Source organism: Chelonia mydas, chromosome 2 (genome assembly GCF_015237465.2).
Source record: "Chelonia mydas isolate rCheMyd1 chromosome 2, rCheMyd1.pri.v2, whole genome shotgun sequence".
NCBI lineage: Eukaryota > Metazoa > Chordata > Testudines > Cheloniidae > Chelonia > Chelonia mydas.
The window spans coordinates 232572136-232598207 of record NC_057850.1 but is presented as its reverse complement, the minus strand read 5'-3'; the positions used below and the strand labels follow the sequence as shown (position 1 = coordinate 232598207).

Below are 26072 nucleotides of genomic sequence, written 5' to 3'. Positions count from 1 at the left end.
CAGCAGTTAGACATCTACCCTGGTACTTTGGGTTGAGAATATTGGCAAGAAAATGAGGTGGAATAAGTGCTTGATCCATCTGCTTCTTTGCTTACTGCCTGCAATTTAACTTTGTTGGGGGTTTTTTCCTTCAGTGTCTCGAAGTTCTTTCCAAATTTCAACAGCATCAGAAATAGAGTAACAATCTTTCTGGAGTTTGTCCAGGGCTATGGAAATAAGTTTCAATATATTCAGTAGATGTTCTACATTTCTCTTTAGTCTGATGTTGACTACTTTGGCTTTGATAGGTCCATGTGTTTTTTGTCATGATTTTCTTCAGAAATAATAATCAGAACAGGCCAGTTCTCGATAAATAGGTCAAAACAGTCAACCACTGAATTCTGTCATACATCTTGGGGGAGAATTAGTTTGGATTGTCCTGCTCTCTTCAGTGAAACTGAAGCAAAGCGATTCTTATGGAAGTATTTTGCAATTTCAACTTTTTCCTTTATTCCTGGAGTTGTACTTAAGTCTTTGGCTAAAAGAGGAATCAAATGAGCACTGCACCCATCTATTATAAGGTTCAGGTTACTTCAATATCTTCTAGATTTCTTTTCATCTTTGTTACATTTTTGGCATTGTCTTTGACAAAGCTACACACTTGACACTTTTGTTCACAGTTTGCTATAGCTTTTACTGTTGCTGCTTTTAATTATTCTGCTGTATGGGATTTCCTGATGTATCAATTGTTTCTGTAAGATAGACAACTCCATCTGCTCTTGTCACACAAGCATATATTACTGGATAATTGTGTACATTGCTCCACCCATCAAGACTCAGATTAATGAATTTCCCATCAATATTTTTTGTACCAGCAGTGTTCCGGCAATGTCTGCTCTGCCAGGTGGCATGTAGCCTGGCCATACTGATTGAACCATGTCAATGAAATGTTTGTTTTGAACAAGACAAAAGGGAGAATTTGTTTTATAAATGAACTCAGCTATCTTTTTATCTATGGAGTCTTTCTGGAATTTGCTGTTACTGATTATGAACTCATTCATGGTTTTACTAGATAATGAAGAAAGACAGCAAGTTACTTTTATCAAAAAAAAGACTGGTTAGTTGATGGTGGTACAAGCAGATGACTATGAAGTTGTAAACATTCCAGATGTTGAATGTTTATAATTCAATGTCTAAGCTTGACCCTGAAACAAAGTGGTTAAGAAAAAAGTCACTCTTACTCACTGAGTACTATTCAATACATGATTTTTTTTAAAAAAAGAGAGATCTGTAAATGAAAGGTTCCTTCTTCTGAAGGTGCTTATACTTCTGTTATACTAAACCCGCATTGATAGGGAGAATAATTAATACATCATAAGGATTATCTAAATCTATTTAAACTCTTTATTTCTAGCAACATACCAAACCGCTTGAGAAAAAACATTTTTAAAATGATAAAATTCATAAATGCCTCATAAAACCTTACTTTTCAAGTAGAAATCTTCACCTTGGATATTTGCTTATATTCAGCAATAAAAATAACTTTAGAAGTCTATCAGTAACAGTAAAAATATAATTGATAAATACTCCCACTTCAAAATAACATACCAGCTATATTTTGAATGCAAACATTTTGAAATTCTTAAATCTACCCAAAACACCAATTATGACAGTAATCTGTGTTCGTTTCCTAGCATAGTAAGAAATGGTAGGCAGTCTAATAAATGTATTTTTGCACCATTCTTATCAGCTAATCGCAGATTGAAGATGATGATATGGATGTGTCTGAAACAGTCATTTCACTTTTGAGAGCATTCTTCATAATCTTTCATTCTAATAACCAGTCCTTTCATCTTTGTGTTGCACTGTTTCCATTTAGCATGTGTTCCTTTCTTATCCAGAAGTTCACAAAATTCTTGAAAATAAGTAAAAATATTCTCCAATAGGGTCTTTTTTTAATAACCTGCAGCCATGACAGTTTTTTCCTTCTGTTCCCATGTGTTGAAATCGACACTAGAGGCTGCACTCAAATGAATGTTGTCCCTTCTTCACAAAGTGTCCTGCTTTGACATCAGTGTTTCTCTTTTTCTGGTTGTGCTCCTTCTCCCTTGTTACATACCTCCCCCACCGTTACTCCCAAGAAAACAAAAGGACTAATAACAATCCAGGACTTCTGCTTGTGTAACGCACATGCCTTTTGCACTGCAGTATTTTATTTGTTTAGAGATAGAGGGAGGCAGTTGAGAAATTAATGGATTTCTGTTAGTTTTCAGAGTAACAGCCGTGTTAGTCTGTATTCGCAAAAATAAAAGGAGTACTTGTGGCACCTTAGAGACTAACCAATTTATTTGAGCATAAGCTTTCGTGAGCTACAGCTCATTTCATCAGATGCATCCGATGGACTAAACTTTATCTGACTACATATTTTCAGTTCCACATTACTGATTAAACAGGTAAAAGTTATTCCTTTTGTTGACATTGATAAATTACTGTGGTATGCAAAATTTGTTTGTAGTAAATAATATCTTAACTCTGTTTAAAATAGCTTGATTAGCTTAGTTCTGTGACTGTTAATTTGGAAAAATTTACAAAGAAAAGGCTCAAGGGAAATTCCCAAATTCCTTAGTCCAATACTGTACTCATTAATTTAGACTGCACTGCCTGTTAGATCTCACTTTCAAGATAGAGGATGAGAGGTGTAAAACAATGCTTTTTTTTTTCTCCTTTCGCTCCACGCACACTCAGGTTTGGGGGTCGAGGGAGGAGCCATCAATATTTCACGTTTTGAAACAAAAACCAGTGAAATCTTCCAGTTATTGAATACTGTTTTATCTTTTCACAAGTCTGCCATATGAGATCATTAAAAGATGCCATCTGCAGGAATGTTTAAGGTTTTTACTAAACTATGTAAATACAGTTTGTGAAATAACCCTTGTGGTTATGGGTCAAAAAATAGATTTCTTTTTGTTTGACTTTGATTTGACTGTTTTAATCACAGAAGATTTCTCTGTATAAAAGTAGGACTTTGTTTTTTATTATATAATTTATATTTCCTCTTATACTTCTGTAATATAATTGATTTTATTAAAGGAGAACAATTAAAAATATGCTTGCAGTTTAAGTAATACTGAATTTCTTCTCTCACAATAGCCAACTACTCCACCAAGCCAAGGCAGGCCGGATTCACCAGTTTATGCTAATTTACAAGAACTGAAAATATCTCAGTCTGCACTTCCACCTTTACCTACAAATTCCCCAATTCAGATTAATGGAGAGTGGGAAACACATAAAGATACTACAGGACGTTGTTACTACTACAACAGAGGAACACAAGAAAGAACCTGGAAACCTCCTCGTTGGACCCGGGATGCAAGCATAAACAAAGGGGATTTCCAGAGCCAAGCTGATCAGGAGGTAAGTTATTCAGTGTAACTAGAACAGTGAGATTGAGTGATGCATGTCTGTGCTCTCAGGCTATTAAATTATGTTGCTACCTATTTGAACTGTAAAATTAAAACGTAAATTGTTTTGCGGTAGAGAGGAATTGTTTTTCATTATTTTTCTCCTCTTCTCTGAAGGAAAAGCCTCTTTCATTTTGCTAGATGTATGTTAGTATAGTTTAAGTGTTACTCTAATCTGTCAAACTCATGTGCCCCCAAACCAGGAGTGAACCCAAACCTCTGGCTTAACCCTTTTAGAGTTGCTTCTTTCCTCATTGTGTACCTGACACCTGTAGCTAGTATTTTATTTTTCTTTTCTTCCTTTGAAGAACAAGTGAATGGCCTTCTTTGGAGCTAATAAGCCTCCATGTGACAGTGGAGTAAGTCAGCAATAACTTCTAGGATGTGGAATGCGTTCTCTTGTGCATTCTGTCCTCTTCGTGATGTTATGTGTAGAAGAAAGATCTTGGAAAAATAAGATGTGGCGGGCTTGAAGGTCTACACACCTAATTATTCTTTGTGATCTCATATGCTGATTTGGATCTTGTGGCATATCTTCCTGTCTCATTGGCCGGTGATTGACTCCACTGTTTTCTGTCCAGACAATTTTGGCACCTCTTTCCTGTGCCTTTTTTCCTGCTTTGATCAATTTTCCCTTTGCTTCATCTGTACCAGAACATAGCACAGTTCACATATCTTACAGTGCACAAATTCATTTATTGGCATCTCACTTTCATGCTGTCAGAAGCTTCCATTGCTGTAGAGGAATCATACTCCGCTTGTGGAGGGCAGGCTGGAGGAACAGTTATTCTCTAGCTTTCTCTCCCTGCACTGCCCATTAAAGAGCTGCACTTTAGGCTCCGAACGTGATCTGCCAGTCCTCCTTGGCCAGAAGGGCTACATTTGACCTATAGAAAAATAAAAATGGGGTTTTCTTAAGGAATATTGGAAAGAAATGTAAAGCTCAAATTAAACAAAATAGTGGGGTAACACTACCAAATAATTCCCTAGAAATTCTTATAGGACTTCCTAGTGGTGGTAGGAAGTAAGAGTTAATTTTTTCATATTTTAGTGCTGCAAGATAGTAGCTAGTTACTGGAAAAAATTGTCTAATATTAATTGACTGGCTTAAAAATTTTGGAAGTGTTTCGATAACATATGAGTTACATGCACAACAAAAAAGAAAAATTATTTAGATGTTTGGATACCATGTAATTAATAATATGATAAAATCTGCAAGAAAACAAATATTTAAAAAATTCTCTACAGTGGAATTGGAATGAAAATGGAAGAACATGCTGCTTGCTCCCGGTATTTTCCTCAGTGGTCTACACTTATTGGGTCTTGATAGACAATGTGCAGAAACACTGTTTGTAGAATAGAAATAATGCTCGTAGTCAGTTTTACACAGAAATGTAAATTTTATTTCTGTAATAGAGATTATTTTGAGACATTAATGATGGAATGTGAAATGTCATACTTAAACCATTATATAAAAAGGAAAAGCAAAAGAGAATGGTTATACATTCAAGTTTGACTTTTTTTATTTTGAACTTGATTTCATAAGAGATGGGATAATTACAGTGAATATCAAACCACCTGGATTGCATGCGGCATTGTGGAAGCAAACCTTAACGCCTCTTTCCTAGACTTGAATTTGCATGCTTTTCAACAGTTTCTGAATGGTCACTTAAAAGCTGCCTCAGTTCAGAACTGTAAGACTCCAAATTGCAAGATTCAACTGAAAGACGGGTACAATTTTGTGTTATGGCAGTTTGTCCTGTTTGGAAAGAGGGAGTTCTTACATTATTTTTCCATCTATATATGCATTTCTATATAGCCCTCTCTCCCTTGTGTATAGTATCTATGCTTTATTTACCCAATTTGTCTTTTAATAAATTCCACGGATCTGTTACAGTGGAACCTCAGCATATTGGTAGCATTGGAGGCAGCATTCAAAATTGCAAGTATGTTGAAGACACAGAACAGATCCATGGGACCTATTACTTAGAAATACAGCTGAAAATAAATAAATCTCTGCTTACCTGAAAACTTTCTAAGATGCACATGCATATTTTCCGAACTGAGCAGCCATGTACCACTTTCCTGCTCTCCTTGCATATCAATAAGCCAATCACAGTGAGAAAAATGAGGAAACGCTAATTGGAAGAGGGTGTCGCTATTTATTTTAAATTGTAAATTCTTTTAAAATACACTTTTATCTTGCCATTCTAGCTCTTAGATGAATCTCAGAAACTGATATGACTGGAAGAAAAAACAAACATTTATTAGCAAACCTCCCACTTCATTTTATTTTATAGTGCCCAGTTTTAACTTTTTCTTTTCTTTTTTGAGTACAAGCTTCTTCCTCACCTGTTACTTTGTTATAAGTACTTAATCGGAGAACTGGTTTAAAACTTTAGATTACTGGTGTCCTGATGTAAAAGATGAGGGCTTCAAAAGTTTGACTCTGGGTTGTTAATGTACTAGGAGAAAGAGAAATAATTCCTCTTCCCCAACCTTGCCCACCCCGCAACAGGATTGAATCTCTGCTGCTTCTCCTATATTCTGAAGCAGTATCACGGTGGCATTTACAAGCATTTTATCAGTTTCACTGCCTCAGAGCCTGTAGGCTGTAGCAGTGAAGCAGATTATATGCTTGTAAATGTCATAGTGCTGCTTCTGACACTCTCCCAATAGCTTTAAAAAAATTTCCCACTCAGGTTGTTGACTAGAAGAGGACTTTATTCAAAGTCTGGTTGAAATAGTAGCTCTTCAGTAACCAGCCCTGTAGCAGTCTCCTGACAATAGGTGGATGGTATACATTATTTTCCACCCCATCTTTCTTCCTCCTTTCCACTGTCAGCACTAACAATGGGCCTTGTCTTTTTGCTCCAGTTCTTCATCAAAGAGCTGCATTTGACCTTTTGTTTTCCCCCTACCTTTGAATCATAATCTTACTATGTGGTCCCACCCTCAGGAATATTTTATTCATTTTTGCTATGAATACCTCATTTCATTGATGGTTAAAGTTTAGTTCTTCATCTTTTGTCATGATCCTTGTGCACTTGTTTTCAGACAGTCATATCTGTTCAGTTTTCAGTCTCTTTAAGGCAGTGGTTCTCAAACTTTTGTACTGGTGACCCCTTTCACATAACAAGCCTCTGAGTGGGACACCTCCCCCCCTTATAAATTACCATTATAAATCCTGGAGGCGAAGTGGGGTTTGGGGTGGAGGCTGGCAGCTCGTGACCCCCTCTCCCCTCATGTAATAACCTCACGACCCCCTGAGGGGTCCCAGCCCCCAGTTTGAGAACCCCTGCTTTAAGGCCACTGAAGGGTGCATGGTAAACTTTGTTCTGGTTAAGGTTTCCCAATCACAAAGTATCCTCATAAATTAAATAACCTTTGTGTCCTTGGTGGCTGGATTCCACAGTCTCTGAACCTCTGAGATACTGCTATAACCTGATAATGTGGAATAGTATTTTTCAGAAAGTAAAAATTGTCAGATATATTAATTTTCAGCCCTTGCATCCATTGGGCCTTCTCCTGTTTGCATTTTGGGAGCTTAATTATCTCTTTTCATCTGCTTTATGTTGGACATCTCAACTATGAATATTTTCAAGTATGTTTGTTGGATCTTCTGGCAAAATTGCCAACTATATTCCCTTGAGTCCTAGTGGTTGAGTTGCAGATGTCTAGCAATAAAATACAATGGCAGTTTAAATAATCAGATCGAGGGTGCAGCTAATATTTCTTAAGTAAAATATTGGGTATGATAAAGATGTAAACCCGAGACTCTCCAAAGATTTGAGAAAAGTCAACTATGATAGGACGCAAGTAACTGCTCTGGTTCTAGATCTTATCAGATGATGAAGATTCAGACTGTTTTGTTAAAACATATACCCGAATACTGTTGGTCTAGAATAGTAAATCTAAGGCCTTTTCACTTATAGATTGATGTATAAAATTGTACTCTCACACATTTGGGTCTCTAACTGAAATGAATGAGTATGTCTCAAAATATTAAACAGCAAGCATAAATAGAAAAGGAAATTTATAAGTTGTATACATGGGAGAAACGGCTGGCCACTTAAATTTTGTCAAAGTGGAAAAGTAAGGTGACTTAGATATGAGGAGTGTGTAAGGTTATACTGAAGCAGATGGCAATTGAATCAGCTCATTATTGGTCCTGAAACTCCTTGATTTGGAAGGAAAGTTTAGATAATTAGAAACTCATGTAGCTGTACCTTTTTTATAGGCAAAGTAAGTGAAAGTGTTTCAGAGCCTAGCTGCACTTCTAATGGACAGGTGGGGGACTTGATAGACACAAAGGAAAAACAAATATAGTTCCAGTGAAGTTTTCTACAAGTTCTCGGTATTTAGCACAAAAAAAGTAATGACCGAGCATGAGGTCCTAAAGATCAGGAGTCTAGAAAGTAAGTAGGAGGTTGGAATTATTAGATGAGATTCATCCTGGGCAATGCATGTTGATATATATAAGGAAGAATAATGCAAGACAGATATTTACAGTGTGAATATGTTGGACTGTAAAGTGATGTGGGAATATCGGCAGTGAGTTAAATTTGAACTTGGAATGCAGTATGGCAGCAAAAAGGGGTAATACAACTTTTGGCTGCACGTGCAGAGACATTTTGTCATGGAGAAAGGCATGGGTTTCTCTGTACATGGCTTAGAAACTAACCTAGTAGAATGTGTTGCTCTGGATACCTCATTAGCAGAAAGTTGTAGGTAATCCGTAGAAGAGCAACAAAATCAGAGGCTGCAGGGACTGATTGAAAATTAGATCAAAAACTAAGTATATCTTTGCCAAATATTTGAAACAGGTAAAGGGAAGGGAATTGTACACATTTGTACACAAAGTTACGGTTAGGAGTGATGGAAATAAAACAAATTTCCTTTTGAAAATTTTTTCACAATTAAACTCATTAGGAAGTGGTGAAAGACTTGTAAAACTGAACTGACCCAAACAGTAGAAAGTATATTGTGGGTGTGGGGGGACAGTGGCAAAGGAATGGATTTGGTGATTTTGTCACTCTCAGATTTCTCATAGCTGTGAACAGTAAATCTCGAGTTGCAATAGAGCTGTACAGAAGACAGGAACAAAAATGCAGGGATCTCTTTAGAGACCATATTATGACCATGGAGAATTGGATTGTGGAGAGAAGGGTGAAAATACTTCATTCTTATGAATGTATAAGATTCAGGGGACAAGGGAAATTCAAAAACCTACTAAGAGCATAGATAAAATAATGAACAAGCGAAGGATGATGGAGCTAGGGAAGATAAACAGTAAGTGGAAACACAGTGAAAAAATCGAGAACTTCATGAGTCTGCAGTAGCATCCTTGTTATGGATATTTTTTCTGGGAGTTGTGGTAGTTCCATGAGAACAGATGGAATCTTTCATAGTGCATAATTACAAGAACTACTACAAAAATGATAGTTGGTTTGAATGTCAACCACCGGCTCTTTATCTCTGATCTTGAATAGAGTTGAGAACCACAAAAAGAATATTGAAAGGAAATTTTGTGTCGTCAGGAATGTTAGAAGTTGCATAGGCCAATTTTTTTAATTTTGAGAGAAAAACTGGAATTGAGAAGGTGACTTTGTATGTTCTCTTTTAAGAACACCTGTAATTCTGTGTGAAGCGAATAGCTATGACTTGAAAGCATACAATTCTAGAAGTGAGTGAATTTTCTCAAGGTAGTTGGTAGGAAAGTGAGATTGGTTCAAAACCACCTTTCCTGCCAAAATGTAATTGGTTTGATACCAAACATTTGATTTTTTTCCTTTTTAAGTTTGATCTCGAATTATCCAGTGGGTCCTTTGGTTTTAGCAAAACAACTGTATAATTGTAACAAAAATTGAACAAACTGAATAAGCCATTCATTCTTTCACAAGGTTATTTATTTCACTATGGTATTTATTATTTATTTGTATTAGAACAGTGGCTTGGAGCCAACTCAGAACAGGATCCCATTGAGCATTGTACAAATATAGGTTACGGTCTAAATAGACAAAGAAGATGGAAGGTTGGGGAAAGGAATAAAAGAATGCTTTGCAATTCTTATGTTAGTGCCATTAGTTTTGTGTGGGATGGGGGTTGGTGGTACAATGTTTTTAATTTTGTAACTCCAGTTTAGCAAGGGGAATAGCTCAAAAGACACACACAAGAAGAGAGGATGGTAAGGATATAAAGCGGGAAGGAAGGAGGAGGGCATGGAAGGCAGATGGAATGGGGCTGTGGTGAAGAGACTGAGGGAGCACACAGGAGGGTTTGGAGCAAACAGCCTGGCAGCACAGGAGAGAGAATATGAGAATATTAAGAGTGAAAACTGGAGAAAGCAGTCTATCATTATTGTTTTATAGCACCTGCTTCTGCAGCTACCTTTAAGTCTCTGTCTGGCTCCCCCTGCAGTTTCTCTCTTCCTTTCTCCAAGCCCACACAGCTGGAGGGAGAGGTGGGTTCTCATGAAGCCTAGTTATTCCTGGAGTTGGAGGTCTCTTGTACAGTTCTGGGCCCAGCCTTGCTTAAACTTCTTCAACTACTTCTGCCAGATAAAGAATATTTAAAATGTCTTCACTTGATTTATTTTCTAATCACAAAACAGGAATAGCATTAAAGTTTAGACCTATACCACCTAAATTCCTTTGTCATGTGTAAGACTTTGCATGGTAAATGTGAAGAAGATATATTTCAGTTGAGATCGGTTTGCCTCAGTGATCTTTAAGGATGATAACTTTTATATAGTTACACTTGCGCCTAACTGGAATGTAACATGGGGGCAGAATTTGTATTGTAGAATAGATGAGACTTTGTTCTAGCAGAGTTCTTCCATTCACAGGTATTCTGCTGGGATTTAAATGTATGGTATTTCCACAGTGGCGTAGTGGTAGTAGTAACTGCTTGGCAAAAGCAGAACATAGATGCACTAAATTATTTGCCAAGACACTCTGTTATCTGAAAAGTCTAAAGAGCGCTCAGTCCTCTATTTTCGTTCTACTGATACCAGCGTATTTAAGGCTTTATCAGGTTTGGCCTATCACTAGTATTTCTTAACTGTCCGATCTTGTCAGTGCAGCTCTTGATATTCAGAACTAAGGATGGACTATAACTGACAGACAAAACATACCTGAAGGCTTTTCAGCCTTAAGTGATTTACAAACTCCCACATCAAACTCCACACATAAGTAATGTTATGTTAAGTTTATGTGTAATGTACGGGTCTTTTCTCTTTTGAGGTAGGCATCCTTTATAATCTACAGGTTTTTCATGCTTTGTTTTTTAGCATCCAGAAGGGACTCTGTAGAGGGCTCACCTGTTTTGGTTGACTTGGGAAGCTAGCTCATGCAAATGCTGAAGCCATTTCATGTACAATTATACATTAGTCTTGTACTTCCTTTTGGAGTTCACGCACGCATCAAAGAAAAACTGCACAAAAGGAAATAGATTTGCTTTTTTAGCCATAATTCACCCTTGGTAGAGCCTGAGTGCTGCCTTGTGTAGGGAACACAGATTTAATCCAGGTGTTTGCAGGACAGCTCTGTCATACCTTAATGGGGACAGAGGAGTCTGGCAGGGAGGCACGGCAGTGGCAGAAACCACCACACTGCCATGTACCCGACCCTTGGGGGCTGGGGAGGAGAGAGTGAGAATTATTTTCATTCACTTTTGATTAGTTGAAACTTTAAGATTTTGAAACACAATTGTTGGGAGAAATTGAACTATCAACTTGTACCACTGCCAAAGGCAGAGAATCTGGTGGCCTGAAGTTGAAGGACAGAGCTTAGTTCTGGAGCCTCCAGCAACAACATTGGACTGCTTCCAAATTCCACAGGTAGGAGGCATTAGCTCATGAGAAATGGAATGAGAGAAGCTATGCAGCAGAAGTAGATATGCTTGTTTAGGAAAAGTCACTATGACCTCCCTCTCCAAGAAACTAAATAGGTCTTTTGGGTATAACAAAACTCAGGTGCACCAACATTACTAATATTGTTTTAAAAGATATAAATATTAGGAAACTAATTTCTTGTTTTGTATTGCTAGAAAAGCTGAAGATCTGCCATTTTCCTCCTGCTTTACAGATTTCCTACTCTCAAAACCTTGTATCATGGCCCCCATCTTCCTAGCTGAGGAGCCATTCCCTTTAGAACCTGTTACGGCTATGTGTTAAATGTCAAGGTTGTCGAATAACATGATGTGCTTAGAGTTGCCAACTTTCTAACTGCACAAAACCAAACACCCTAGGACCACCTCGAGACTGCACCCCCTGCTCAATACATTCCCACTTCCTCGGTGGTTTGCTCCCCCCGCACCCTCACTCACTTTCACCAGGCTGGGGCAGGCGGTTGGGGTGCGGGAGTGGGTGAGGGCTCTACCTGAGGGTGCGGACTCTGGCATGGGGCCAGTAATGAGGGGTTCAGGGTGCAGGAGGGGGCTCCGGGTGGGGCTGGGAATGAGGGGTTTGGGGTACAGGAGGGGGTCAAGGGTTTTGGTGTGCAGGAGGGGGCTGCGGGTTGAGGCAGGAAATTAGGGTACAGGAGGGGGTATGGGCTCTGGGCTGGGGCAGGAGGTTGGGGTGTGGGAGGAGGTGAGAGCTTTAGCTGAGTGTGCAGGCTGTAAGTGGTCTTGGGGATGAGGGGTTTGGAGTGCAGGAGGGGGCTCAGGGCTGGGGGTTGTGGCTTGGGGTTGTAACAGAGGCTTACCTTGCACGGCTCCCGGTCATTGGCACAGTGGGGCTAAGTCAGGCAATCACTGCCTATCCTGGCTCCACTCTGTGCCCTGGAAGCGGCCAGCAGGTCCAGCTTCTAGGCGAGAGGGGGCCAGGAGGCTCTGTGTGCTGCTTCCACCCCCCCACCCCTCCCACCCCCCCCATTGGCCACGGTTCCCAGCCAGTGGGAGTGCGAAGCTGGCGCTCGGGGTGGGGACAGCGTGCAGAGCCCTGTGGGGGCCCCCCCCCAACTTAGGAGCTGGACCTGCTGGCCTCTGGGGCGCAACACAGTGCCAGGATAGGTAGGGACTAGCCTGCTTTAGACCCACAGCACCGCCGGCTGGACGTCTAATGGTCCGGTCAGTGGAGCTAACAGCAGCTGCCAGGGTCCCTTTTCGACTGGGTGTTCCTGTCGAAAACCGGACACCTGGCAACCCTGGATGTGCCCCCTCCTATGAAGAGTGAAGCAGTCTAAACTGTTACCAGCCGTGGAAGCTAGAGACTCTAAAAAGGAATCTACACTTGATTTCCCTAGAGACAAGGTTTTTTTTTTATTAGAATTCTGGGACAGTATTCTTTATATTGTCATAGATAAGATGGATGCTGGAGTTTTTGGTGTATGGCACATCTGACTTCGGGAATACCCTATCACATGGAAAAAGTAAATGGAGGACAGATCTAGTTAGAGATGCCTGCTCAAATATTCTTCCACATGCCCTGAATGTCCTGATCATTGACCTCCCAAGTCCTCTATTTTTTACCTCTCCTGCACATAATGGTCCTTTTCTTATATTTTAAAGATATTGGTGCTCAGCTGTCTGGCTGCTCCTGGCATAGCACCTACCCTTTGAATTTTTCACTGTGGTATGCAACAGTTTTGGGGTGGGGGTGGGAGGCAGGGAATGCCAGTGGAAATTTGGAGCACCCTAGGTTCCATTGCATGTGCCCAACTGTTCAATGAGAGGGTTCTGAGACCTAGCGCAGGTACAGCTGGGACTTCAGGTTATTCCTGGGGTTTGGTACATTGAGTTTAGGAGTAAGATTTTGATATAAATAGCTGGTATCTGCTCCCCCTAGGTCTTATGCGTGACTGTGTGGATTGCTAGCAGTTAAACCATTGGATCAGCCCAGTAATGTCAAATAGAAGTATGTTAATAAAATTCAGGTGCCTTTACTGACCAGGAACTTGTGAAAATGAATTAAATTGAAGCTGCTTTGTTACGTGACACATGCCAAAATAATTTGGTGATGTTTGATGGATGTTTGATGTCAGGGAATACTAGCATTGTTCTATAATGTCATCTAGCTCTTTCAAATTCAAAGTCTTTGAACTAGTTAGTGATAATCAGGCAAGTTTCTAAACACTAAAGATGCATTTATTTTCTGGCTTAACGGTATTAAATAAAAGTGGAAACACCCTTCGAATTATTTCTACATTTTAAAACCTATTTCTAGCCAAGTAAACTTTGATCTTTCAGATTTTGAACTATATTCATTCTTAAAACTTGCTTGTATGTTTGACTACTTGTAGCTTATTTCATCTGAAGAAAACGACTACAGTTCTTGTTACAGCCAGTCAGATAGTCAGTATGGTTCTCCTCCAAAAGGTTGGTCAGAAGAATTGGATGAACATGGTCAAACCTTATATACCAATGACTATACTAATGAAAAGGTACATTCTCCTTTCTTCTCATCACGTATATTCTAAATTGGCAGAATCTTTTCAGTAAATTTAGTTGTAAGAATATACAGATTTCATTTTCAGTCGTGAAAATCTTTCCTCAGTGCTGGCTTCCTTTGTTCCTAATAGTCCACAACTTTGGCAACTGAACTAACAGTTTGCTCTGATGAATGTTGTATTGATATTCCATGGAGAGAGTTTTCCTAATGCTAATTCAGTGTGAGATTTGGGGCATCAGCTCCAATTTAAACAAAAATGTATATTGCACAATTCTTTATATTTCTGTCCTCTTTGTGATGTTATAGGAACGTATTCCTTACCATTCTAATGTTCTTCTTTCTGTCTTTCAGAAACACTTCTTTTGATGGTGCTGTGTAGGGTTGATAATATAGTACTCTACCTGGGTCTGTTTCCTGCTGAACATATAGTTGCTTTACTTTTTGCTTTTGCTTTTTATAACCTTGTTAAATCTTCCTTTGGGAAGCAGCAAAATCTAGTGACTAGATCACAGCAGTATCAGGAGACTTGGGTTCTGTTCTAATTTCTGCCATTGACTAACTTCGACTTTGGGCAAGTCACGATAATAGTTTCCTGATTTGTAAAATAGGAATAACCCCCCTATTTTGTAAAACAGTATGTAATCATTTTGGTTTGTGTTCATGTTAGCTCTGCTCTTTATTATTTTTAAAATAATTATTTGAAACAATTATGAATTTCATGTAACTGAAATGGATATGGTGCTGGAATATGTTGTATACTAAAATAGTTTTTAAGATGCAGAATTTAAATTACAATAGATTTTTAGTAAAGGCTTGAATTTTGTGAGTTTTAGCTGGTGTACTTTTAAGGAGATATGAATTGTCATGTTTAATGCTTCAGTTTCTCAAAGCTGACCTGCAAATAAGTAATAAATTTAATTTACTTCAGAATTTCACTACTACCAGAGCTTTTCCTCTCTTTAAACTGCCCCTAGGCTCTGCAGAGTGTGTCACTCTGCTATAATATGTTGTAAAGCATTATAAATTTACTTTATGCTTTACAGTAAAATACATTTCCTGACTCAAAGAATTTATTGTAAGGGTATCTGTGTGAAGTCCCAGTGTTTTCTGAGGGACTCTGCCTGCCTTCAAAGGCCTGCCTGTGTATCTTGTTCTAGGATCAGGGCCTGATACAAAGAACTTTGCCCTTAAGAGCTCTTACTTTTCAGTGAAATTGTGAGCATGCACTGTTACAGATGTTGGGTCTGCAGACTGCTTGTCCCCTGGAACAGGAACCGAAGCAATTACTTGTCAGTACTCTTACGAAATAATTAAAGGTTTAGAACAATAATAAGTTTGTGCAATAATCTCTCTAAAATGGGCCCTTATTACAACTTGCCACTTAGCCGTACCAGGAACCTAATGGAGCTTGATCAGATAAGTGGCAGGACTTCTATACACATTTCTGTATTATCTTCTCAAAGACTTTTAAATTTAACCCTTTCACGTTGAAAAGAGTGCAGTGTACTGTACTTTAAAAAAAAATCTGTTTATCTTGATGCTGTGACATCACAGGGTTATACTTTCTAGGGAGTTACAATAGAGACGTTGAGAGTGAATGTGACCTGGAAATGAAAAAGAGCACATAAAATTTACTTTCTCATTGCTTTTTAGTTTTGCCTAATTGAAAAGGGTGCACAGTTGGTACATTTCTGAAGTAAATGGAGTTTTATTATTTGCAAGTTGTCTTCAAGCTTGAATGCAAAGTAACTAAGATGTGTTGTGATATCAGTTTTTCTGTCACTGTTATTAAACTTCCTATTGTCACATTTATTTCTACAGTGGATAAAACATGTAGATGAACAAGGTAGACCATATTACTACAGTGCTGATGGATCACGATCAGAATGGGAACTGCCAAAGGTAACAAACAAAAGTATTGTGACAACTGGTTGTTCTTTCAATAAACGTTCAGGAATCTGTGGTGAGAGTTCTTCACAACAGATGTATTCTTTCAACAGTGGCTAATGCCCCATGTTTAATTATTCTTGACATTTCTTGTTTGTTTTTTTTTCTGTGAAGACAAACTCATGATCATGAAGGATGTGACATCAGAAATAATTCAGTATAATGGTGTTAAAAATTCAAGAGACAATCTTACCTCTGTGCCTAACCATATTTTTCAAGTAGTGCTGCACATTACCATTGGCATTCCTGTTATAGAGGCAGGGTTTTCAAAGTTTTTTGAGTAGTAGTATTGTGTTCACTTTTTAAACTCCGCTCTATAGACAATGATATTCATCAGAGGCCCTTGAGAGAAACTATGAACTAGCTTTTAAAACAAGTTGCAATACCAGTACTAGCAGACCAAGAAAGAGAGACCTGAGCAAAGTGGGAAATGACTAGGAAGATAGTTTTCTAAGAGAACTTTATTAAGCCTGTGAAAATATACTGACATCTAAATTACTAATGAGTTAAATGGAATTCTCCAGTAATCTGCACACAATGTGTTAGGGAGACTTTTCTGTAATTCTCTAATCTAAATTTTGTGGCAGCCAGAGACCTACCAGGCTATCCTTAATGAATACAGTTTAAAAATTACATAGATACTGACCAACTGCTTCAGTCCAGTGATTAGCAGTCTTATACGCTTGAACAAATTGCTTTTATCAAAAACACTTTGAACAGTCAGTTTGTATAATATAAATTTAATCCAGGAAGTGAAAGATGAGTTTCTGGCATGCTGTCGCTATTCTTAATGCAGAGTGTTTTTGACAGAGTGGAATGGTTCTATCTTGCATACTAATTCAGTTTCAGATCTGAACTATACAAATAATTGATACTATTGGCTCTAATCCAAGAACTACAGTTCACAATGCCAACCCAATAGAAATTTACCTAAAGAAGTATAGAGAAAGGCAGTGTCTCAAGGTGCTGTGTGTTTTGTAATGCAGTAGTTTAGAGGTCCCAATCAAGGATCAGAGTCTGATTGTACTAGTTGTTGTAACTACACAGAGGCTATGTCTACACTTGGAGTTGGGGTGGGGAGGTGATTCCCAGATTGAATAGACATACTCATAATAGCTCTCATTAAGTAGTAGTGTAGCAGTAGCGCGAGCGGCAGCACAGGCTAGTCGCCCCAAATACAAACCTATCTGGACCCTGTGGGTAGAGTGGCTAGCCTGTGCTGCTGTCTGTACTACTGTGACTACACTACTGTTTTTAGTGTGCTAGCTTGATGAGAGCTACCACGAGTATGTCTGCTGTGTCTGGAAATCATATCCCCAGCTCCAAGTGTAGATGTAGCCAAAATGAAAACACATAATTGCCTCATTGTTAACACGTGCTTCCCTTGTTTGTCTGTATCCACCTGTTGTCTCATCACTACTTAAAACTCTAAGTTCTTAAAGCAAAGATGGTCTTTTCACTGTGTTTGTAAGGACTAGCATAAGGATGCCGTAGGTGCTACCATAATGGAAAGAATTAATTAATTAAAGCAGTCTCTGTTTAAAATTATTTCCTAACTATGTAATCTTTTAAAAGAACGCGTAATGGTAAATGAGTATGAAATTACCAAAATTTACCAAATGTTAACTTGGTGTAAACAAATGAACAATTGATCTTGCGCCATAACCCAGTGCCCTGTGTACTGTTAAAATAACAGCTTGAAATTCTAGAAGTCATTTAGTGTACCAGTTTTCCACAAAAGATCTTAAGACTACCCAACCTATAACTTACAGTGACTAATAGAGATTTGTGAGTAAAGGCAGGAGCATAATTGAAGCCTCATATCTGGAAAAACTCCGATTTATTAGAAGTTGGTTCAAAATTTACCCAGGAAGTAAAGGATTGGAAAACATAATACAGACTGAGGATCTGTTTCAGGAAAAAGATTTTTCTCTTAACTGTCAGGAGTGGGAGAAGAAAAGACTTTAGGAGTCTTCTGGCTGTTTTTACAACTGAAAAGGTATAGTACTGAAGCTGTGGGGTCCTACATCCACCTGAACATGATCTTTTAAAAAAAAACAAACATATAAACCAGTTCTCTCATCTATAATTTTTGGTAAATTATTACAAATCCTTTAGAGCAACTGCATATCACTGGAACCAAAAATCATCAAAAAGAGTTTGGAAGGAGTTAACTGTGAAAGATGCTAATCTAAGATTAAAAATTTAAAATCTTCATGATGTATGTTGGATACTGGACACTGCTATGAATGTACCACTTTGGAAGAAAATTCAAACACACATTGGGGAGATAAAAATACTGGGAAAAATACATGGCACTTCATGCTTCGGCCACCATTCCAGAGGACATGCTTCCATGTCGATGATGCTCATTTAAAAAAAAATGCATTAATTAAATTTGTGACTGAACTCCTTGGAGGAGAATTGTATGTCCCCTCCTCTGTTTTACCCACACTTTGCCATATATTTCATGTAATAGCACATGTTCATTTTAAGAAAACTTTCACTGCAGATTTGACAAAACGCAAAGAAGGTACCAATGTGAGATTTCTAAAGATAGCTACCGCACTCGACCCAAGGTTTAAGAATCTGAAGTGCCGTCCAAAATCTGAAAGGGACGAGGTGTGGAGCTACACTCCAGTGCAGAAACTACGCAACCCAACCCCCCAAAAAAGAATATCAACCTTCTGCTGCTGGCATCTGACTCACATAATGAAAATGAACATGTTCCTCCACACTGCTTTGCGTTGTTATCAAGCAGAACCCGTCATCAGCATGCATGCATGTCCCCTGGAATGGTTAAAGCGTGAAGGGACATATGAATCTTTCGCACATCTGGCACATAAATACCTTGCAATGCTGGCTACAAAGGTGCCATGCAAATGCCTGTTCTTACTTTCAGATGACATTGTAAACAAGAAGCGGGCAGCATTATCTCCTGCAAATGTAAGCAAACTTGTTTGTCTGAGCGATTGGCTGAACAAGAAGTAGGACTCAGTGGACTTGCAGGCTCTGAAGTTTTACATTTTTTTTTAAAGGAGATTTTTTATACATAATTCTTCATCTGTAAGTTCAACTTTCATGATAGAGATTGCACTACAGTACTTGTATTAAGTGAATTGAAAAATACTATTTTTATTACAGTGCAAATACTTGTAATAAAAAATAAATATAAAGTGAGCATTGTACACTTTGTATTCTGTGTTGTAATTGAAATCAATATATTTGAAAATGTAGAAAACATCCAAAAATATTTAAATGGTATTTTATTAACAGTGTGATTAATCACAATTTATTTTTTAAATTGTGCGATTAATCGTGATTAATTTTTTTAATCGCTTGACAGCCCTAATATTTTCTTCTTTGTGACAGTTAGCTTTTGTTTTCTCCTCCACACTTAATCCATCCAGTATATATATCCAAAGCATGTTGAGACTGGAGCCTCAACCCTTCTCTGCCATACACCACTTCAGGATCTTATAGCCGTGATACGGGAATTAAAATGGTGTGTAGGGAAAAATGTTGCATATGCTTAAAATCCAGATGAAGAGTTGTGTGTTTAAAAATACTTAATTTTAATTGTGAGAACATCAGGCACAATTTATAAAGGAAAAAATGTAAAGTCTGGAGTGACACGTACTAGCTGTCTAAGAAATTGTTTAACAGTGTTTCCTTTTATCTATCTACAAAATACTGAATAAATAATTTTGAGACTGTGCTGCAATTCTTTCCTCATCAAGTAGAAGTTAAGGGGACATTGAGACTAACAGACATATTTCCAACATGCATTCCCAGTCTTTCATCCCGCACTGGCATAGGAACATAGTTATCATACAAAATCAGACCACTGTTTGATCTGTCTTGACCAGCCCTGAGTCCTATATCCCTCAAATGAAGCAATTAAAATAAAAATAAGTTAAGAAACATAGACTAAGGCCAAAGAAAGCAAAAATGAGAGAGAATTACAAAATAAGTGAAACAGGAGTGAAGGAAAAGATCTATTGTGCGTTAGAGACTCTCCTAGGTCTTTCCATCACTCTAGTCTCTAAACATTGAGCTAACACACAGTTTTTGATATTTAGAAAATTTAAAAGTATGAATATTGACCATAAAAACTGGGTTATAGTCTTCCTTTTGTCAAGAAATTAACACAGCATCAATTTCCTCCTTCCCCCACCACACACAGCCGAGTCACCAGAAAAGGACCTCAGTTTTTGATACCTTACTAGACCAACAGTCCATTATTCACTTCTTAGCTTTGCTCTGTCAGCACTAGATATGAGTCCAAATCTTGGTTTTGAAACTCAGACCTGTGATCATTTGTCTCAGAGGCCACAGTGCTGCCAAATGAATGCTAAGTCCTGTCTACTACACACAACTTAAAATTGAAAAATGTAAAAGCAGAACAAAGTGCAAGTAACATTAAGAAAATAACATGCAAAATTAAAAATGGTAAGAATATGAGGAGATCAAGAAATGTTATAATATACACCTTTCCAATTAAACAATTTAAATTGTTTGTCTCAGTGTATTGAAATAGCTGCAAAAACAGTAACTGTTTATAGTTTAGCTAATGAAAACAAGAAATTTTTGCAAAAGTCATATCTAGAGCTTAAAAATAGTAGCTTAGTCTAGAAGATACCATCAGAGGTGCTTAGTGCAGTTCTCAAACTGTGGATTTGTGTCTCCAGAGATAACATGCTTGTTAACAGCAGAAATGTTTTAAAATAAATAATATATAGAGGGGAGAAATAACAGACCTCAACCCTATTGTCCCTCTGCAAATGTGTGTACATAGTCAATCCTTTACCTCTCTCTAAAATTGCAAAGTTTCAAAAAGTTCAATGACTAGAAGACTGTTGGGGACGGAATAGATCTGGACAAGGAGAAGAAGTCTGGAGATAAATGTGAGAAGGGAGGGACAGGCAGTAGAAAGAAAAGTGAAACTGTTTGAACAGCGTATTCCAGAAGTCTTGAGGTCTTTCCGAGTGTAGCCTTCATTGATTTGAGATCTACCATACCATTCTCTCACTAGAAGGGAAAACCTGTAATGGCAGCAGGCTGTAAAAGAGACCCAGTTTGGGAAGAAGAACCATTCAAGAAATATGTTTGCTGATGATGTTTTAAGGAAAGTCACACCAGTGAACTGGTGGAAGTCACTTAAGAATTTGGATTCAGAGACTGTTGAAGTGGTGATCTCACTTTTAACAGCAGTAGATCTCTGCAAGTCAGAAAATTCTTTTTTTGTGGGACAGTGGGAAAAACTGAAATCTCAAATATCAGGGGGTAGCAGAGTTACTCGGTATCCACAAAAACAACAAGGAGTCCGGTGGCACCTTAAACATTAACAGATTTATTTGAGCATAAGCTTTCATGGGTAAAAAACCCACTTCTTCAGATGCATGGAGTGGAAAATTACAGATGCAGACATAAATATACTGACACATGAAGAGAAGGGAGTTACCTCACAAGTGGAGAACCACTGTTGACAGAGCCAATATGATCAGGGTGGAGGTAGTCCACTCCCCATAGTAGATGAGGAGGTGTCAATTCCATAAGAGGCAAAGCTGCTTTTGTAATGAGCCAGCCACTCCCAGTCCCTATTCAAGCACAAATTAATGGTGTTAAATTTGCAAATGAATTTTAGTTCTCCTGTTTCTCTTTGAAGTCTGTTTCTGAAGTTTTTTTGTTCAAGTGTAGCTACTTTCAAATCTGTTATAGAATGTCCAGGAGGATTGAAGTGTTCTCCTACTGGCTTTTGTATGTTACCATTCCTGGTGTCCGATTTGTGTCCATTTATTCATTTACGTAGGGTCTGTCCAGTTTGGCCAGTGTATATCGCAGAGGGGCATTGCTGGCACATGATGGCATATATAACGTTAGTAGATGTGCAGGTGAATGAGCCTCTGATGGTGTGGCTGATGTGGTTGGGCCATCTGATGGTGTCACTAGAGTAGATATGGCGACAGAGTAGGCAACGAGGTATGCTACAGGGATTGGTTCATGGGTTAGTGTTTCTGTGGTGTGGTGTATAGTTGCTGGTGAGTATTTGCTTCAGGTTGAGGGGCTGTCTGTAAGCGAGGACTGGCCTGCCTCCCAAGGTCTGGGAGAGTGAGGGATCGTTTTCCAGGATAGGTTGTAGATCGTTGATGTGCTGGAGAGGTTTTAGCTGGGGGCTATACGTGATGACCAGTGGTGGTCTGTTATTTTCCTTGTTGGGCCTGTCCTGTAGTAGGGTACCCGTCTGTCTGTCAGTCTGTTTCCTCACTTCCCCAGGTGGGTATTGTAGTTCGATCTACAACCTATCCTGGAAAACGATCCTTCACTCTCTCAGACCTTCAGAGGCAGGCTTAATGAGCCAGCTACGTAGAAAACCTTGTTGCGTACTCTGTCCCCATTCTTCCAGTGAAGCTGTGTCCAGTTCCTTTTCATCTGATTATAGATGTCCTTAGGAGGAAAGACTTTCTGACCTAGAAAGAGGAACCAATGCTCTCCCCGAAACTTGAGAAACTGACCGATGCCTCATCTACATAAGAATGAGGACAACTGCTACAAATAGGCACAAATGGGCTAGAACACAGCCTTGAGCCGTACCACATTAACAGAACAGAAATAAGGCCGGGTTACTTTTAGGCTTTGTCTACTCTACAGCTTGCACTGGCATAATTTGTCACTCGGCGGTGTGAATAAACCACCCCACTGAGCCACAAAAATTACACCGGTGTAAGAGCTTCTTCCACCAACATAGCTTCTGCTGCTCGCAGAGGTTGGAGAACTGTATTGATACAGCTGTGCTGCTGCAGTTCTGTATGGTATTGACATGGCCTTAATGTATATACAGTAGTTAGACTGAGAATTCCTACCTAGTCATGAAAATTGTGTTTACTATCTCCATGATGGTGTAGGGAAACTGATGGCGAAAAGTAGGATAAATTGAGATGGTGTTCTATGGTGGTTTTTATGTAATGGCATAAGATTTCAGTTTTGGGTGGAACCTGCCTCAAATTGATTGTAGCATAAGCACACAGAATTTGCATTACCAAATCAGTTGGTTCATCAAGTCTACTTCTTGCAGCAAGCAGTATATAAAGCTTTAGAATTAAGAAAACTACTATGCTTTTTGTGACAGGGTCAGACCAGATGGCTACGGGAGAGTGATAGAAGGCAGATATATTAGCCCCAGGTTAAGTAGGTCCCGTTTCCCTGGGTAAGGTAACAGGGAAGGTTCCAGAACAATCAGGAACTTTCTGGAAACAATTAAGGCAGACAGGCTGATTAGAACACCTGCAGCCAATCAAGAAGCTGCCAGAATCAATTAAGACAGGCAGGCTATTCAGGGCACCTGGGTTTAAAAAAGAGCTCACTTCAGTTTGTGGTGCGTGCGAGGAGCTGGGAGCAAGAGGCACAAGAAGCTGAGAGTGAGAAGGCATACTACTGGAAGGCTGAGAGGTACAAGCATTATCAGACATCAGGAGGAAGGTCCTGTGGTGAGAATAAAGAAGGTGTTGGGAGGAGGCCATGGGGAAGTAGCCCAGGGAGTTGTAGCTGTCACACAGCTGTTAGAGGAGCCACTGTAGACAGCTGCAATCCACAGGGCCCTGGGCTGGAACCCGGAGTAGAGGACGGGCCCAGGTTCCCCCCATTCCTCCATCCCCTCAACTCCCTACTTGATACCGGAGGAATTGACCTGGACCGTGGGTTCCACCAGAAGGGAAGGTCCCTGGCCTGAGACTGCGGGTATTGTTGTTCTTCCTTTTCCCCATGCTGGCCAGCGATGAGGCTAATTGAGTGAATGGCAGATTTGAGCCACGAAAGTGGCCAAACTGAGGGCTGCTGTGAACCTCTGAGGCGAGCAAATCCACCAATAAGCACAGGACCCACCAAGGCAGAGGAGGAACTTTGTCATAATACCTATACTATAGCTATCTAGTGGTTCCCAAACTTTGGTCCATGGAGCACTTGCTGATGGTTCAGAGACCTGGCTTGTCACATGGTGCTGGCTCTTCTCGTTTTTTGTTGATGAAGTGCATTAAAATGTAAAGGTACTTGATCATAATTCTTTCATGTAAATATATTGCTGTAGTTGTCACAGTGATGTAATGTGACTGTGACTCGGATTGGGAGGGGACAATAGTGATCTTAATAATCTCAATTAAGAATGTTACACCCTGTGAAAAGGTTGGAGCCCCCTTCATTATCTAGTTATACATGGGGACGATAGTACAATACCTTTTTAACCTTCTGAGTTGATCAATTTATTGTATGCCCTAAAACGTGAGCTTTAACCTTCAAGTTCATTGTTAAGTATTAGTCCTCTGGTTACAGAATACCAACAAAAGTGAGGAGTCCTTGTGGCACCCCAGAGACTAACAAATTTATTTGGGCATAAGCTTTCGTGGGCTAAAACCCACTTCATCAGTAGCAACAGGATATCCATAATCTTGGACATGCCTACTTTAACCTTATAAATGATCCTTGCTTGTTGCCCGTTCCAAAGACTAATTAACAATGGTCAGGTCGATAAGCATAACTGTATAGACAACAACAAGAAGAAGGTTGATATATTTGGTGATGGAATTCATGCAAACTACATACATTCTATGCTGGGATGTTTAAAAAAGAAAAAAGCCAGTCATTTACTTTTATAGAGAAGAAATTAACATACTTTTCAGAAGTGCCTAGACTATGTCAAATGACTTCTGAAGGCAGCATTAAGTATTAATAAAGAATCTTGCCTGAAAGCATGTCACATGGGAGACCGTTGTTTCTGTTAGTAGGTTCAGAAAAATGACTTGACAGCAATAAGTCTTAAAGTAAATAGATTATTTTCCTGTACTTTTAAAGTCTAGGGTTTATCTCTAGCCTAGAAATATACCAGCTTTATCCTCATTTTATTGTTTCCACTATTTTTGAGGTGTATTGTGCAATGAAGAGGAAATGAAAACAATCTTTAAACATTCAAGTGTAAAGATGTTTATTTGACACCTGCAATGTGAGAAAATAGAAAAATGACAAATGTTCTCTCAGAAAATTTACAGGGTATATTAACACTGTTTACATTAGCAATGCAAAGTATTTAAGCTGCTAAGAAGCACTGCTTATTGTCACTGAATGTTAACAAGGCTGTCATCAGACTTTCATACCTGAACTCTGTCTCTGTCTTCTGCTTTTTTGGCAGAAACATTTGAAACCTAGGTTTTATATTGCCTTACAGGTTCCTTCTCCTTCAAAATGGACTTGTCTGTCCTATTAAGTAAAGTCTCCTCATGGTTTGTGATGGTACCAGTGGCGCCTTTGATTATAGATCATGTACAGTTAGGCCCTGCATATTTTACAAATTTAACATTTATTTTAAAATAATACATTTAATTTTTATTTCAGTGGAATTCAAAGCACTTATCCTGGACTCTGAACTTGTGCAGTATTTTAAAAGCATATTAAAAATAAAACCATCAAATACAGAAGCATACACAGACTGCCATAAATTCACAATGATGCTGGCTAATATTACCAAATTAAGTAGTAACCCCATTTTTCTGTAGCAGGAAATAAATAGCTAATACGTTTTCATCCTATACATTCCTTAAATTGCTTTAAGTGCTTTAGAGAACACTGTTTGAATCCTAGAAGTTGAGTTAACTGTAAGCATGGTCCCATAGCAAACAGTTCAGTTTTTAGTTGTAATATGGGCCAGGTTTCTAAATAATGCTTAGCTGCTGATATACTGTGAATTGTGAGAGTGCTGCTGGGGACTAGATAGCTGCGAAGTAGATATTTCCCTGGCAAGGAAGTAACCAGAGATTAGATGCACTCCAGCACACATGGAGGAAAAACACTTTTGAAAGACTAAATGGCTGACCATTCAATTCTGATTTGACAGGGGAACAAATTGTGAGAGCCACACACACCTCACTATTTTACTGTACTTGTTACAATTGTCATGCAAATGTGTACTGAATCCATGATACATAAATATGGCTCTGTGTTCTCAATCTGAAATAATTCTTTCTAGTATAGGAGACTTATAAATCTGTCTTAGACACAGTTACCAAATTTTATTCTTTTTAGCATGAGGTTCTCCATTTGGAGTGATTTGTTCCTATGATGCATGTTGAAATATTTCAGTAAGACATGAAAAATCACTGTGCTTTTTTACATCTTTTGTTGAAGCATGAATCCTATATACAATAAAATGAAAAGCTGCAAACATAAACATGGTATCTGCCATGGTAGTAGCAGTGTTGACCCTTTATTGGAGCGTTGTGCAGCTCAGGATGTTAATTCATTACATT

The 26072-nt window shown here is 38.7% G+C and overlaps 1 protein-coding gene across 14 annotated transcripts in view; it reads left to right on the top strand.

Annotated features, from left to right (window-relative positions):
* The window catches only part of ARHGAP12 (Rho GTPase activating protein 12), a 145974-nt gene that overhangs the window by 74669 nt on the left and 45233 nt on the right, over window positions 1-26072 (top strand). For 7 of the 14 annotated variants that reach the window (XM_037890950.2, XM_043541429.1, XM_043541433.1 and 4 more), the window contains 3 exons: window positions 3130-3393; window positions 13685-13825; window positions 15655-15735. In XM_037890950.2, the coding sequence (XP_037746878.1) occupies window positions 3130-3393; window positions 13685-13825; window positions 15655-15735 (486 nt within the window). The remainder of the gene's footprint in view (window positions 1-3129; window positions 3394-13684; window positions 13826-15654; window positions 15736-26072) is intronic. The other 7 variants (XM_043541434.1, XM_043541435.1, XM_037890952.2 and 4 more) reach the window with 1 other exon arrangement.